The sequence below is a fragment of the Trichechus manatus genome, unplaced genomic scaffold (assembly GCF_000243295.1).
Source record: "Trichechus manatus latirostris isolate Lorelei unplaced genomic scaffold, TriManLat1.0 scaffold00020, whole genome shotgun sequence".
NCBI classification, from domain to species: Eukaryota; Metazoa; Chordata; class Mammalia; order Sirenia; family Trichechidae; genus Trichechus; species Trichechus manatus.
This window is the reverse complement of record NW_004443956.1, coordinates 5,545,314-5,561,938: the sequence shown is the minus strand read 5'-3', so window position 1 is coordinate 5,561,938 and position 16,625 is coordinate 5,545,314. Positions and strand designations below refer to the sequence as shown.

Here is a 16,625-nt window from a genome sequence, read left to right as displayed (position 1 = left end):
TTCTAATCTATCAGAAAAATACTTATATTATAAAAAAGAACTTTAATTCGTGTCCAGAATAACTTTTATAAATTCTTGATGAATAATTTAAAAACAAGTTGGATGTTAGTACAAGGTTTAGAGAAACAAGTCCGAGGCTTTGGAGAAATGGGTTGGATATCCTCATACCCCATTTTGAAATCACTGAAAAAACTCAAGTTTAGAAACAAAGTGTTTTTTTTTTTTTTTTTTTTTTTAAGTATGATCATTATTATTATGGTTGATGTGGTTAGCAGTGAAAATGAAGGGCACAACTCTCATAAATAGATATTGTTGAAAGTCCTTTAAAATGTGTGAATGGAGAATTTTATTTGCAAACACTCGCTGGAGGCTTGAAGTAACCTCGCCTCTTCTGCTGGTCAATACTGCAAGAGGAATTAAGGATCCTGGATACAAGGACAGTCTGGGTGTGTGGCCCTTTGGTGAAATGTATAAGCACACGCTAGCTCCTAGGACTCCAAAAACAAGCCCACAGGAGGAAGCGTCTTCAAAGAGCCCTGCCCTTATTCAGGTAAAAGCAGCCAGAGGCTTGGCAGAGTCCAGAGGCAACGGGTGCAGTCTGAGCACGTCTCAATGCTCCGGAGGGTGGCCAGTTCCTTCCACTAAAACTAGTTATTTCTTCGGTGGCATGAAGCAATGCATATCATCAATTCCAATGATTCATACGAACAGAAAGCACTCAAAGCTCAACTTTATGAAGGTTCAGAGTCACCCTGCAAATGAGATTTAACTTCCTGCTCCTAAATACAAAAATGGGGAGGGGGAAGCTGCCCATCTGGAAGACTATCGATTATCGGAAACTACATACGATGTGGACAGGAAAAGGGGACTATTTAACAAAATGTGTTAGCACTGATCTGTAAAGCCCTAAGTGGGTACACACGTCCGAATTCAGAAGAAGCTTTACTCAAACGATTAAAACATCGCCTCCTCTTTAAATCAGAAAAACCAGGTCTCCTATTGAGAGGAATCCCTTGCCAGCACTCTAAGCCTTGCTTTGAAAAGGCCAATTGAAATTTTAGTTAAAAATATTTCCACAAAGGGTCAAAAAACCTAGAATTTGATTTATATTCTGATACTGAATTGTGATTATAGTTGTCAGGTTAGGCAACTCAACTATTATTTTTCTTTTATCATTTAAAAAAAAAAAGTTTTAAAAAAGAAACGAGAAAGTGTGTGTGCTGTCAGTGCAAAATCAGATTAAGAATGGTTTTTCTTTTCCCTGGGACAGAAAAAACAATGCCCAGCACATAGTATGTAGGAATGTCACAACAAATACGCAGAAGACAGGTTTCACCAAGCTAGTATTCCTCCACATACAGCATGGTTTTCAAAAGCAGAATTGTCACGATTATGCATATTCTCATTAACTAGGTATAGAAGAGCTACTTAAAGGGAAACCAATTTCTTGTGCCTCAATGAAAGAGGAGTATAGAAAACAATAATTAGACTGAATAAGGAATTAAAAAGGGGGAAAAAAAAAGAATCAGAGTGAAAAGAACAGAGAATTTAGAAAGCCAAAAAGAAAAAAAAAAATAAAGCAAGTAATGTGACCATAGAAACCCACACAATCGCCCCTGCCCCCACCTGCCACTTTGAGTGCTAATTGCCCCATCTGCAAGGACAGAAAACCACTCTAAATGGACCAGCATCGAGAGCTTCGGCAAGTCTTCTCTTCACTCCCTCCTGTTAAGACCGTTTCCAAAACCAATCAGCAAAGGACAAAGAATTCTTTACAGAGTGCAATTAGTGTTTTCCACGTCCACCTTCAAAAGCATGATGCTCTTCATGGGCTAAAGGACAGAAAAAAAACAAAAAAGAAAAAAAGGAAAGAAAACTTTAAGCAAAGGATGGGGCAACCCTCCTCTAGGCATCTCATTCAGTTTCCCCAAATGTTGGCAAGACCTCAAATACCTTTTTGCCAGTAACTGTTAGCTAAGGCGTGCATTTCCTGAGAAACCTAATAATGAAAATTAAAACAAGGAATAAACAAGCAGTGGGCATGCTGCCTGTTGCTTCTTGCTGTGCCCAAAAGGATGAGTCATCCTGACAAGTTGATGAAGACAGTATGTTGGGCTGTAGGCAAACGCTGCAGGGAAAAATGCACCCCACAGAATGCATGGGGGGGGGGGCCTCAAGTTACCCAAGGCAGGGCCCTCCAAAAGTCTATCTTTAAAAACAAAATAAAATAAATAAAACCAAACAAAGACCAACATAAGGGTGGTAGCAATTACATTATGCCCTCCTCCACCTCTGAACGCCCACTCTGGGAAATGACATTTCATAAAACGGATGGGTCCCCCCACCCATCCTCAGTTGGGTTTTTTCTTCAGTGGATTTGCAGCTCTATTGTCTGGCTTACACAATTACTAATTACAATTAGGAATGCTAGAATTAAAAAATTAAGCTACCAAAAATATTTCCACAGGCTTGCAGTTTTTTAAAGTGGAGGGTGGGGGGTGGGAGTATTATCAGGAAATACATAACATTTCCTCCAAGGCAAAAGGGCCTAGTTCGAAAATCTACTTTCTTGACCTGGTTAACCATCATGAAGCAAGGTCAGGATCCTCGTCTCTTCAAGTTGAAAAGCTGCTCAGGCTTGGGTCTGATACAGCCCAGAGTGACTCAGGATCTTGGGTGCTGTACTCCGCCCACCCAATCTCTACCCTCACCAGCCATGAGCTGCGTCCTCTAGGAGGACAAAGATGGTGGAGGCCTTTTTAACTCTTAAAAAACCAGTTGCCGTCAAGTCAATTCTGACTCATGGCGACCCCATGTGTTTTGTCAGAGTAGAACTGTGCTCCATAGGGTTTTCAGTGGTGGTTTTTCTGAAGCAGACGGCCAGGCCTTTTTCCCAAGGCACCTCTGGGGGGACTTGAACCTCCAATCTTTTGGTTAGCAGCCAGCTGTGTCTGGCCTCCAGACTACTGCTGGGGGTCGGGGTGGGAGTAACTATTTTCCCTTCAGGATCATCCTGGATGTTTATTTACCCCAATCTACCCTTCCTTGGATAAACCACTGGAGGAGGGCCACGTTATAGCCTGAGGGTTACCCCGGGTCTGCCAAATTCCTAGAGTGGCCTGTAATCTGACCTAATTTAAATGAGCATTTCTCACAGCTATGACTATACAGATATTTCACTTTTTATGATTTCTTTTTAAAGAAGTATTTTTAGGGCAGATGCTAAATAAAATGTGGTCTGCTCTGCAATAAAATATACAGTCCAGTTGGGTCAAGCAGACGAGCCATAGAATGGTTGTGATGCTAGTCTTCAAATTATAAATCAAGAAATATGGGCTGTCCAAAGATTTTTATTACTTCTAGGTGTGAGGGACAGTCTGGGGTGGTCAGAGTTGAGACACTGAAATACTACCATTTTGAAAAGTTATGGAGATGGTACAACAGAACATTCAGAACTGAAACTATCCTGAGAAATGGAGGAAGTTCTGTCAGCCTTTGTTTAGAGTCAGTAGAGAGGGAATAAAGAAATGCTCAAAGCCAGGGGTTGGCAAACTTTTTCTGCAAAGGGGCACAGTAAATATCTAGCCTTTGCAGGCCATATGCTCTCTGTAGCATCTATTAACTCTGCCATCATAGCATGAAAAGCAGCCACAGACAACATGAAAAAAATGGGCATGGCTGTGCAGCAATACAACTTTATTTATGGACACTGAAATTTGAATTTTATATAATTTCTACATGTTACAAAATATCCTTTTTTTGATTTTATTCCCCCCAAAGTTAAAGAATGTAAAAGCCAGCCTTAGCTGTGGCTGGTACTAAAACACACAGGTGGAGATAGGTGGGGGTGCAGATTTGGCTCTCGGTCTGTAGTTTGCCAACCCCTGCTCTGAACAATTCTCACATCAGAAAACCCGTTTGTCATTCAGCTGCTCTGAAGAGTTTAAGAGAATTTGGGAGGATCTCTTAATAGCCTGAGCTTCTCAGTCAAATAATCAATCTGTATCTAAATCGTATGTAACTTATTAGTAGCCCCACCCTCACCCCTCTGCTGGAGGCCTTGACCAAATATGCTTAGGCTCTTCCTACATGCGAAATCTACCTTGTCACCTAGCTCCTGTAAATTTGTGACTTCTTAAACCAAGATCCCGGTCACAAGACAAAGTAAAAGCATGAAGTTGGCCACTTCTAACTTTGCTCACCCTGAGACTAATCTTCATCATGCTGTGAATGAGGTTTCTGCCCCAGCCTCATTCTTCAAAATTAATTTTGCAGCGCGTGGTGCACTACCCTATCGAGTAAAGGACTGCCTGCTTACACAAAATAGAGAATTGCTTGTTTTTTCCAATCCAAATTGTTATTTGAAAAACGTTTGAGCTTTTAAATGCTAATTTATTCCATTAAAATATGGATTTCTACTGAGACCTGTAGTGGTTCTACATGACTCATGAATTTATAATGGCATCTACCTTTAGGGTGTCTATTCAGCTTGATTCATCTGGTCAAACTGTACCTCTTTTTTTCCCTTGTTTGGCTTTTCTCTTCCCCCCAGCAATCACAATAGCTAGTTACTAAGCAGTGAATCACCCTGCCCTTGTTCAATCTTACCTGATTAATGCTATGGCCCTAAAACTAGCCTAGCCACTCTGAGGTCTAATTAGCTAATAAAACACTCATATGAGCTTGCAGCTCACCAACATGTTACCTGGACATTTAATCATAGAATTTTAAAGCAGAAGGAACCTTGGAGATCATCTAAGACCAACCTCCTCCATATTCAGATGACAAGTTGTGACTTGCTCAAGGTCACTGCTGAAGTGGGACAAAAGTCCAGGCTGCTGGCCTTCATTACCCCAACTTTAAATCTAAAATTGCCTTTCTCTTCTTTTGAGTCAACACAATGAGAATGTGGACCCAGTTCATAGGTGGTAGAGAATGTTTTAGTCCCTTCCATAACTGGCAAAGAAACTCATCTCCTTTCTAGAGAGTTTCTGCCAGTCAGTCTTGTGGAGTTGAAAAAAGAAAAAACTCTTGGTGACCTTTCAATTAATATCTGGTTTGATAATACAATTAATGTTCCCTAAGGGATAGAAACGGCATCTACAAATCTGCAATTTCCACACTGCACAGTCAATAAGCCACTTCTGCAGAGCCATCTTTCCAGAGATTTTATCCAAATTTGCATTTAAAATTCAGAAGCTCAGCACCTGCTGAATATCTGCAGTGCCAGAGCAGTCTGATTGCTGAAAACCTACATGATTTGACCTGTGATTGTATGATTCCTTACAGGGAGGCTTTAGTTTTAATTCCTCTATCATACTAGGACAATTGAGAAACAAAATTTAATTTTTTCTCCTTTTTGGCAAGGGGTTGGGAAAAGTGAAGCAATAATGAAAGTGAGAAGAATATACTCTATTTCAACAATTCTAAGATGCACTCTCCCCCCTACCCCCAAATTTGAGGTGCTCTGGAATTAATAAAAAGTCAGTTTAATTGGGAGCCTTTATTTTTCTTTCTTAGTAATGCTAAAATAATGGGGCATCTTATATCATCAAGGGCATCTTAGATTTGATGAAATACAGTAGTAAAAAAAATTCGGTTATTGACTCGAACAGCTTGGAAAATAGGACATTTATCATATATGTGCAGGGCTGTCAATTCTTGTCTGTAACTCATTGTTAAAAGCGTAACCTGCAATTTGATCTACCAAATATTGGTTTAATAGCACTAAGCTGTTTTCATTATGAAAAAGATGACTTTTTAAAGAGAGCACACAAAAGAAATGAACATGAATCGTGATGGAAACAATGGGTCCACACACCTATTCATACCGTTGTTAACATTTCACCGCTATGCGTGAATTCTCTTTCCATTCTGTGTCACAGCATTAGTAATGAGGAAGTATTAGCATTTCAGTAGAACATTCAATCATCCCTGTGCTCAGAACAAGTTTCCTCCCAAAATACAGATGTTATACATTACAAATTCCTGTTTATGAAGGGATGATTATCTACCTGCCAGCTCACATAATAACATTTTTGTTATTATTGTTTCAAATAGAATGTAATTTTTTTCTTTCTGAGAATGACAAATTGAAGATCAGGTTTAGATTTCTGAAACAACAAATACAATATATATTCTCCTTTTCTGATCCATGCAGTTAGGCGAAATAAAATCTCATTTTAATTTCCAAGACTAAACTTGTCTTTCTTTTTTTTAAAAAAAACACTTCAGTGTATTTTATTGAACTATGTTCTAATTTATGGAATTTCAAGTGATTCTGCCTTCACCTCATTTGCAACACAGTTTCTATTTTTGAAAGTATGATAGAATAAGCTAGAAAGTAATAACTGAAAATAAAGCACTTACGTTTATAAAATACTGCTTTAAAAGATATGTGGGGCAGAAGTTCATAGATCTTTTCTAAAACAGTCGCTTCACCCACTAAAGAGGCATTTACATTCCAGACTTGGACGACATCCTCTCGGTCACGAACGCTGACACTAACTCCTATTACTTCGTCATCTGAGGGGAGGACGGAAGAAGAGAAATGAGTGATAATTTTTAGTCAGCCTGCACTGTGTTTTAAGCACTTATCATTTTATCTCTAAGTTATTGATAAGATGAAACAATGAAGCTGGCACAAGAGAAATCGTCACAAATGCTTGTTTCTAAGGAGAATCGTTGGAAAAAGCAGGTTAGTGTACACGGGCGGCAGCAGTCACATCACATTTATCCAGAGACTTCGATAAACAAAGTGTTCCAGCCAAATGAGTTTTCCAAAGAAGTCATTTATCCGTTTTAACATGTTACCCTGTTTTGATGAGACTCTTTCTAAAATGGGTTGCATAATTCCCTGCACTCTGAAAGCCAAGTGGACTCAAATGAACTTTTCCTCGATGCCTTGCTGCCTTGGTTAGAACAGTGAGTATTTAGCCTGACTCCCTGCCAAGCTTTCAGATACCTTTAGAGTGGTTATTGCTATTTGTCCCAACACTAAGTGGACCCAAGCTATGTCTTTCGAGCTGCTTATTCTGTATTTGTGGTTTGCTTGTCTGCTCCTTTCCTATGCATTCTTCCTGCTCTTGGGTGCTTCCCTCTAGTAATCCTCCTTCCGGTTTTGTGCTTTAACTATGGGCTAAGGAATCAAGCAACGTATGTTAGCACTCTGCGGAGAGTAAGTATCTTCTGAGTTTGGGTCTGCTATTATAGTACTTGGAGGCCCCTGGGTGGAGCAAACGGTTTGCCCTCGAATACTAACCTAAAAGTTGCTGGTTCAAACCCAGCTGGCAGCGCCACGAAAGAAAAGCCTGGCAATCTGCTTCTGTGAAGATTACATATGAAAACCATACGGAGCAGTTCTATTCTGTGACACCTGGGGTCGTCATGAGTTGGAACTGACTGAACGGCAGTGGGTTTGGTTTTATTATAGTACTTCAGTGAATGGACGTTAACACATTTATCTGCATTAATTAATGCTGTCTTTTTTTAAACTAAATTCTGGATTTGGGGCTGCCTTGACTTAAGAAAGGAGGAGCCCCGGTGGTACAGTGGTTAAGCACTCGTCTGCTAATCGAAAGGTCGGTGGTTTGAACCCACCAGCCACTCCATGGGAGAAAGATACGGCAATCTGCTTCCGTAAAGATTTACAGCCTTGGAAACCCTATGGGGGCAGTTCTACTCTGTCCCATAGGGTCGCTATGAGTCAGAATCAACTAGACGGCAATGGGTTTGGTTTGGGTTTTGGGTTTGACTTAAGAATGGTGGCTGGATAAGTGAGGTTTGGTTGTACTGTTACATGCTCCCTTTTAGCCATTCTTTACATGAATTTGCAGTGAAAAGTATAGACTGTGACATCTGGCTTCACAGGTTCATGACACGTAATGAAACAGGGACAGCCCTCTGCACTTGCATACTAGGCATCAGTATGTCAAAGCGGAAGATAAGCATGATCAAAATTAAGGAATTTTGCCTTAGTTAACATGCTTTGCCTAACTTGCCAAATTTGCTAGCCTCTGTAAATCTACATATTTATGTCATCAGTTTGTTCAGTCATCCTCTGGAGGTTAAAACATTCTAGTATTTTGATGCAATTTAAGTAAGGACATGTCCAATTTACTGAAAGAAATCATCTTGAGTAAAATAATTCCTTTCTTTCCTCCATCCTTCCCTTCCTCCCTCTCTTCCATCCTTCCTTTTTAAACGAATTTGGTCCTGGCTAAATGTGTATAACTTGACACTAAATGGTCCATTTACATAAATGTTCAAAATCAGGCAAAATTAAGCTATGATGTTAGAAGTTAGATTGGTGGCTACCTTTGCGGGGAGGGTAATGACTGGAAGGGAGACCAAGCAGGAGGGTGCTGGGGGGGACTGATTACATTCTGCAACGTGATCTGGATGGTAGTTTACTTCGTGAAAATTTATCAAGCCACACATGTATAGTCTGTGTACTATTCTGCATATGTGTTATACGTGAATAAAAAGTTCCAAATAAATAAATAAATAGTACCTGATCATGTCCATCCAGAGAAATTTATTATCCCATCAGGGATGTTTTATGTGCATTTATTTTTAATTTATACTTTAAAGATATACTTGTTAGAACTCAGCATAAATTTTATGTGAAAATAAAATAATCAAATAAAGATGGAAGCTTTACAGTTTACCACTTTCAAGAATGACTGTGAAATCCCCAGATCAGCCTTTCAGGGAAAGAACAGTGTTTCCCCATCTTCCAATATTGTTCCTTTCTGCCTTGTTGGTCAGAGGGCGCTATAACTGATGGATTCTGAATAGGCTGATCTGTTAATATTTCAGTTTAGCTTGGCTTTTGGTAACTAGCTTGGCTTTTAGTAGGCACAGCCAGGGGACCTACTAGCACAGCCCTTTTGAAAACTGCAGAATAAGAAGGCTGCAACTTTTATGCAAAGGCAGACCCATCAGCAATCATGTAATATTCATAAGTAGAATCAACCAGCAAAATCTTGATCATTTCAGTGTACTGGCTGCATAAGACTTTAGAACTAGGAGGAGACCTGTTAAAAAATGAGGGGAGTGCAGTGGAGACAGGTTAGCTGACTTGTTTAATGCTGCACAGCTAGTTAATGGAAGAGCTAGTGGTTGACAGTTAATGGTGCTCCAGCTTCCTAACTCAACCACAGAACAATAGATCTGCTTTACTCAATACTGGTTTATTTGTTATTACTTAGGGTATTTTCTCTAGTTCTGGAAACAGGCATAATTCATACAGAACACTTCCTCTCCCAGGGATTTATGTATTTATAACTACACAGGATACATATTGTGAAGTTGCTAACTACTCTCTATTAAGACAGAAGAAATCTGTATTTTCAAGACAATTTCATCTTACCTAGGCTTAAGAGAATAAAAAGTGGTGTAAGAAGTAAGCAAAATCAAAGTGGAACTATTGAAATTGCTAGTGAGATAAATTTGAAACTTTCCGTGGGATTGGCAAAGCCTACAGGCCTTCCAAAGAAGCCTGGGTGGCACAAGGAGTTTGCAATCGGCTGCTAAGCTAAAGGCTGGCGATTCGAACCCACTCAGTAGCTCTGCAGAAGAAAGACTTGGCAAACTACTTCCAAAAAGATTCCAAAAACCAATGAAAGCCAATGCCATCAAGTTGATTTGTACTCACAGCAACCCTATAGAATAGAGCAGAACTTCCCCATAGGGTTTCCAAGGCTGTGATCTTTATGGAAGCAGACTGCCACATCTTTCTCCTGCACAGTGGCTGGCTGGTGGGTTCGAACCACCAACCTTTCCATAAGCAGACAAGCACTTAACCACTGTGCCATCAAGGCTTCTTCCATAAAGGTTACAGCCAAGAAAACTCTATGGAGCAGTTCTCCTCTGTACCACACAGGGTCGCCATGAGTCGGGGGCCCGACCAGGCAGCAGCTAACAACAACAACAGGGCTTCCAAAGACAGCACCATGTAAGAAGTCTGAGGGAAAATTACTCAACATCAATGAGTCATCAACATCAACGAGTCAAAAAAAAATTCTAAACTGAAAGTGGCACAGGAAAATATTATTCTAAATGGTACCTCAGGAGCATTCAGAAGAAACTACCCAAGAAGAAAACAAATTTTTAAACAAGCAATTAAATTCTCCTCTTCGAGTGATTTCATGATCAAAACAAAACAAAACAAAACAAAAAGTACTCACGGAGGCTGTTGGAAATTCACTCGATATTTGAAAATGGTTTCCAAAGTCAAGTCATTAAGGCCTTGGTGTTTTGGCCTCAACTGCAGGGTCATGGATAATTATGGTGATGGCATCCCTGCCTATCCCTGAAACCCGCTTTGAGGCAGGGGACCAGGGCGGTAACCGGAAGAAGGCAAAGGACTGAGAGAGCCAGAAAGGGCTACGTCTGCCTCACTGGACACCTCAGGCCCTACTGGAAGATTTGAAACAAGTAAAGGAAACCTGTTACTAATTGTGTTAAGAACCCAACTGATGTCAAATTTTTCTTTTCTTTATTCCTATTTATTTTGGGCAGATCATTATGGACACTATTAAGTTGAGCTATGAGGCAAAAATATGATATGTATATACATATATGTATATAATATATACATATGCATACATATATACACACACGTATGAGATGAAGCAAAGATATTTTCAAGTCCTATGTTTTATGATCTGATATTTTTATCTCTACCCCTAAAAGAGAGGTTGGCGAATTATAGCCAACAGGCCAAATTCAGTCCTCTTCCTGCTTTGGAAATAAAGTTTTAATGAAACACAGTCACGCTCATTCATTTATATGCTGTCTCTGGCTGTTTTCATGCTATAATGGAACAGGTGAGTAGCTGCAATAGAGACTGTATGGCCCCCAAAGCCTAAAATATTTACTATTTGGTCCTTTATAGAAAAAGTTTTCCAACTCTTGCTCTAAGATTTTACATATGTTGATCCATATGTTTCAGCTGCTTAAGTTTCTGGCTGCTTCATAACTCTGCAGTTTGAAGGATATTTCTTTGTTATACTTTATAAAACTAACTGCTAATTTGATTCAAATACTTAATCGTACAACTGCAGTTACAGTGGTAGCAAGGAAGTTTGGGAATGTGACTATATCTACAGAGCATTCTAGAATTCCGACGAAGAAGAGTTAAAAAACAAACTTATCCCCCTCAGTGATGACCTTTCAGTAGATGCTAAACACACGCACACAAACACATCCCCCTACCACCACCACCAAACACCACAATCACATAAAAAAAATCTAAGTAACTTTGTGGTTACAAACAACTTCAAAACGTGTGAACAGTCACTCACTCACACACACACACACACACACACACACACACACACAACCTTCCGCAAGTACCAAGCATGAGGTAAACACACATAGACGGGCGGAGCTGCGTGCTTCTTTACCTGCTGCGGCACAATCTGTGAACTGTTCCCCGATAGTTGCTAACAGCAACTCTTTCCAAACTGTGGACTGATGTGAGAAAAGAGTAAAAAACAAACAAAACAAAACAACACATACACAGTTTTAGACAATGATCTTCAGGAGCTAAACAAGTCTTACTTTCCACAGTTTAACATGCATTTCCCTGTCCACATCCGGAGCCCGGAGACAGCTCCTGATCATAGGTGCAAACACTTACGATAATAGCATTTGTCTTACTGGTTTACAAACAACTTTCGAGAGATAGATAGAAGTGATCGAAAGTCTTAAGGTCGTTAATCTCTACTGAAAACCCTGATAAAAGTTCAGAAGAACAGGGAAAAACGCATTCAAATGATTTATAATTTCCCAATTTCTTTACCTTTCACTGATTCAAAAAGTATCAACTGATTATATTTAAATGACATTAATAAAATCTTTCTCTTCAAAACCTTTTATCCTTCTTTCTCTCTTTTCAGCTTATAACATGCTTCAAAAGTCACACAAGTAAAGAAATTAAGGAAATTTCTGGCTTACTGAATACTAAAAAACCCAAAAAAACCAAACCTATTGCCGTTGAGTCAATTCCAACTCATAGTGATCCCATAGGACAGAGTAGAACTGCCCCACAGGGTTTCCAAGGAGCAGCTGGTGGATTCGAACTGCCTACGTTTTGGTCAGTATCCAAACTCTTAACCACTAAGCCACCAGGGCTCCTACTGAATACTAAAGGCTTGCAAATTTGCATTCCTTTGCGGCATTGTTTATACTAAGTGATAGAACTTTATGTGTGCATGTATGCATTTCCCCAAAGAATGAGTGCATGCTGTGGTCGACCACTGAGGAAAAACTGGGGTTCCTTCTACTCAAGATCTACTAATGCCATCCAGTCAACAGCCAGCATCCACTCACAAGTAACTGGAGGGCTGTAAGTTCTTCCAGTTATCCCCCTTGGAAAGTTCTTGGTCCCACTTACCCTCCTTGTCATAGTTTACAGACTCCAAAGTCTCCCAGAACTGGGTTTGAATCCTAACAGGCTGCTTACTGTCTGTGACCCAGAGGTGGGTCATCAACCTCTCTGAGCATCAGCTTCCTTATGTGAACGAGGAGCTAATAATAAGAGCCAACTTCCCAGGGGTTGTTGTGAGCATGCAATCAATCAATTAATGCATTCAAAGGGCTGAGCAAAGCCCTTTTTTTTTCTCTTGCAACAAAAGGGCTCAACATTATTCAAGAGCCATTCCATAAATATTTGTGTGCTTGCTATAAGCCAGGTGCTCAATACATATCAACTGTAATCTGAGTGTTTACTATTATGTTCTAATGAACTGAAAGCAGTCCAGCTGAATTTTTAACCAAGGCGATGGTAGTTAACCTGAGAGCTGAAGAGTGACAAACCACCCTCAGGGTGGTTTCCTCCCTCTTGCCTGGAGCCTCCCTTCTGGTCTACTTGTCTGGCATCTAGAAACCACCCCTTGCACATTCTGTCTGTCCCCATGGCCTCCTACATTGTTAGTGATGAGGGGGAGGGAGGGGAGGTTAGGGTGGCGAGCGCTCACTCTCCTGTCTGAATCCCACTCATTGACCCTTAAGAGTGGGCTGAACTGCTTGGGATGAGGGCCCTTGTACAGACGTGAAAGCATTATTTGTAACTGAGCGTGGCCGAGTGCGTTCATAAGGAGAGAAAGGACAAAACTGCCTTTCAGCCAGTTTTCAACTGATGTTGACATCACGATTGTTTCCACTGCAACTCAAAGTCTACTGTGACTAAACGAGTGTGGAAAGGCAAAATGTGTTCCTACTGAAATTAAAAAAAAACACTTAAATTCTCTCAGTCTCTTATATTCTCTGCTTTCTTTTCCTTTTGGGGTATAAAGGGGTCTTCATACACTTTGCCTGGTTTGTTATTTGCTTCCCTAATGTTTTTTATTACGTACACCAAATAACAATCAGACTTGGAACTATACATCTTGACTAACGGTTTGCACCTTTAACAAATAAATCTGGCCATATCTTGAAGTATGTGCTTATAGGGGAAGGACTGCAGCTCAAGCATCTGGGTCTCTGAAGACATTTCAATTCTCTGAGTTAATCCACATGAAAGAAAACATGCAAAGGTGAGACAGGGTGATATTTGCCCTTTCATCCATTTTCAAAGAGGCTTTTTTGGTTTCCCAGGACTCAAGATAACAGATTTAACAGATTTTAATGTCCATTTCAGTCAATACAATGAATTAGAGCTCGAGTGGATATGCCAAGGATAAAAACCACTCCCGGAAAATGGTGGTTTCTGAGGGAAGGGAGCTGGGCACAGCCTCCAAGTGAAACCCCAAACGATGGCCACATGCCAAGGCTCCAGTCACCCCCACTCCATGGCTGCCCTGCTCACTCTCAGAACTGTTTCTGGCCCCCAGTGGAGGAGGGATGAGCTTTGGTGGGAAGGATCCTGCTTCCCACGATGTAAAACCAATTCCACACTCTTAGTTATAGCTGGTGAGGAAATGGCCATCATAAGGCTAATAAGCTTTTCTGTAAAGTTTATTGGCTTTTCGCTCCTGCAGACGACATGACACAGTCACATCAAACCATTTCTATAGAGAAACACAATGATATGTTTTCAAGGTGACAGTGTAAGGCAGAAACCACCCAGATCAGACTAGAATTTCTCACCCACCGTCCTGTTCTGATCACTAGGTGGGCTGCTAGAAAAGCACAAAATGTTCACCACCTGCAGGCAACAAGAGCCCGGAGCTCAGCCAATTCTAGAAAGTGGCCAGAACCAACATACCGTGCTGTCCTTGGGAACTTTCATTTTCCATACACCGCCCTTCGCATTACTCTCCTCTTCCCTGGATCAAAGACAAACGTTTAAAGTTATACTCATGGATTAAGTAGTTCCACATACATTTAGAGCAAGTATTTCCTCATCTGTTTAGTTGGACAATAGGTTTAAATGACTTTAAAAAAAAACAATCGGGCATTCTTCAATAAACTCTCCCCCAGTTCTTTCGTTGGAAACAGAAGCGGGAGGGATGGAGAGGGGAAAAAGCAGAATTCCATAGCCACAAGGGCAAAGAGGATGAGGGAACAAAAGGTCTTCATCCTGAAGGAGGGGATGTGGGGAGGCTCCCTGGATTATCTGGGCTTGGGAAGATTAATACAAGTGCTTCATATATGTGTGACATGCTCATGGCACGTGTGATGTGTTCACGACACTGCCTTGTTTGATTCTCATACCAACCTTGTGTCACAGACCTAACCGGTGACTGCCACAGCAGTGGACATTTGCCCATGTTTGCCTGTTTAATATCTGCTTCCTCTTCTTCTGGTAAGAGCAACCAATTTCCCTTTAGGGAGCCCCCTGTTCCCTATCCTTATGTCAGACCAATTCAGAAAGGGCTGATTCCACATCCTGGCCTTGAGGATGGGCTTGTGACCCACGTTTGCCTATGAGAACCCTGCCTCTTCCTAGTATTTGTGACTGACCAGGGATGAAAAATCCAAGATGGACCAATGAGAGCCAGTCCTGGGATTCTGGTGGAGCTAGTAAATACCGACATTGTTAAACTTGTAGGGTGGCAGAGTTTATGAAGGTCCTCTTGCCACCATGAATGGGATGACCTTCCTAAAAATGAAACCAACACAGCGAAAAGCAGAGCAAATCAGATGGAGAGCAACAGATTCCTGATAACATCTCAGTACCCAGATCTAATGCCACCAGAAATCAGCCCTAGTGGTGGACTTTCTAGTTAAAGGGCAAAAAAATTCTCTTTTCCTTAAATTAGGTTTATGTCATTTGCTACCAAATGAGCTGAGATACATTTCCATTTCATTAATGAATAAATAACTCAGAAAGTTTGAGGGAAGTGTTATCAAAGCCTATTACTGATTGTGACTCCAGCCTGGGCAAAATGGCTTATTGCCCACCAGCCTTATCACTGTTGTTGTTAAGCGCTGTTGAGTCAGATCTGACTCATAACAACCGTGTGTACAACAGAACAAACACTGCCTGGTTCTGTGCCGTCCAAACAATCACTGCAATGTTTCAGCTCACTGTTGCAGTCACTGTATCAATCCATCTCATTGAGGGTCTTCCTCTTTTTCACCAATCGTCTACTTTACCAAGCATGATGTCCTTCTCCAGGGACTGTTCCCTCCTGATAACATGTCCAAAGTAAGCAAGACAAAGTCTCACTATCCTCCCTTCTAAGGAGCATTATGTACTTCCAAGACAGACTTGTTTGTTCTTCTGGCAGCCCATGGTATATTCATTATTCTTTGTCAACACCATAATTCAAAGGCATCAATTCTTCTTCGGTCTTCCTTATTCACTGTCCAGCTTTCGCATGCATATAAGGCAACTGAAAATACCATGGCTTGGGTCAGGCATACCTTAGTCCTAAAAGCGGTATCTTTGCTTTTTAACACTTCAAAGAGGTCTTTTGCAGCAGATTTGCTCAATGCAATACGTCACTTGATTTCTTGACTGCTGCTTCCACAGGTGTTGATTATGGACCCAAGTAAAATGAAATCCTTGACAACTTCAATCTTTTCTCCATTCATCATGATGTTGCTTATTGGTTCAGTTGTGACAATTTTTGTTTCCTTTTTGTTGAGGTGCAGCCATAGTGAAGGCTGTAGTCTTTGATCTTCATCAGTAGGTGTTTCAAGTCCTCTTAGCCTTTGGCAAGTAAGGTTGCAGTATCTGCATTTCGCAGGTTGTTAATGAGTCTTCCTCCTATCCTGATGTCACATTCATCTTCATATAGTCCAGCTTCTCAAATTATTTGCTCAGCATACAGATTGAATAACTATGGTGAAAGGATACAACCCTGACACACACCTTTTCTGATTTTAAGCCATACAGTATCCCCTTGTTTGAATGACTGTGTCTTGGTCTATGTACAGGTTCCACATGAGCACAATTAAGTGTTCTGGAATTCCCACTCTTTGCAATGTTATCCATTATTTATTATGATCCACGCAGTTGAATGCCTTGCATAGTCAATAAAACACAGGTAAACATCTTTCTCGTATTCTCTGCTTTCAGCCAAGACCCATCTGACATCAGCCGTGGTACCCCTCTTCTGAATCCAGCTTGAATTTCTGGCAGTTCCCTGTCGATGTACTGCTGCAATCATTTTTGAATTATCTTCAGCAAAATTTTACTTGCATGTGATACTAATGATATTGTTCGA

At 40.6% G+C, this 16,625-nt stretch overlaps 1 protein-coding gene across 1 annotated transcript in view; it reads right to left on the bottom strand.

The window, feature by feature from the left end:
• Positions 1 to 253: 253 nt before the first annotated feature.
• EIF4E3 (eukaryotic translation initiation factor 4E family member 3) overlaps positions 254 to 16,625 on the bottom strand; it is a 50,864-nt gene continuing 34,492 nt past the window's right edge. Inside the window, exons 4-7 of the mRNA XM_023727922.1 lie at positions 14,216 to 14,276; positions 11,412 to 11,478; positions 6,370 to 6,525; positions 254 to 1,832 (exon numbers count right to left, since the gene is read on the bottom strand). Coding sequence (XP_023583690.1) covers positions 1,786 to 1,832; positions 6,370 to 6,525; positions 11,412 to 11,478; positions 14,216 to 14,276 — 331 coding nt within the window. The 3' untranslated portion in view covers positions 254 to 1,785. The remainder of the gene's footprint in view (positions 1,833 to 6,369; positions 6,526 to 11,411; positions 11,479 to 14,215; positions 14,277 to 16,625) is intronic.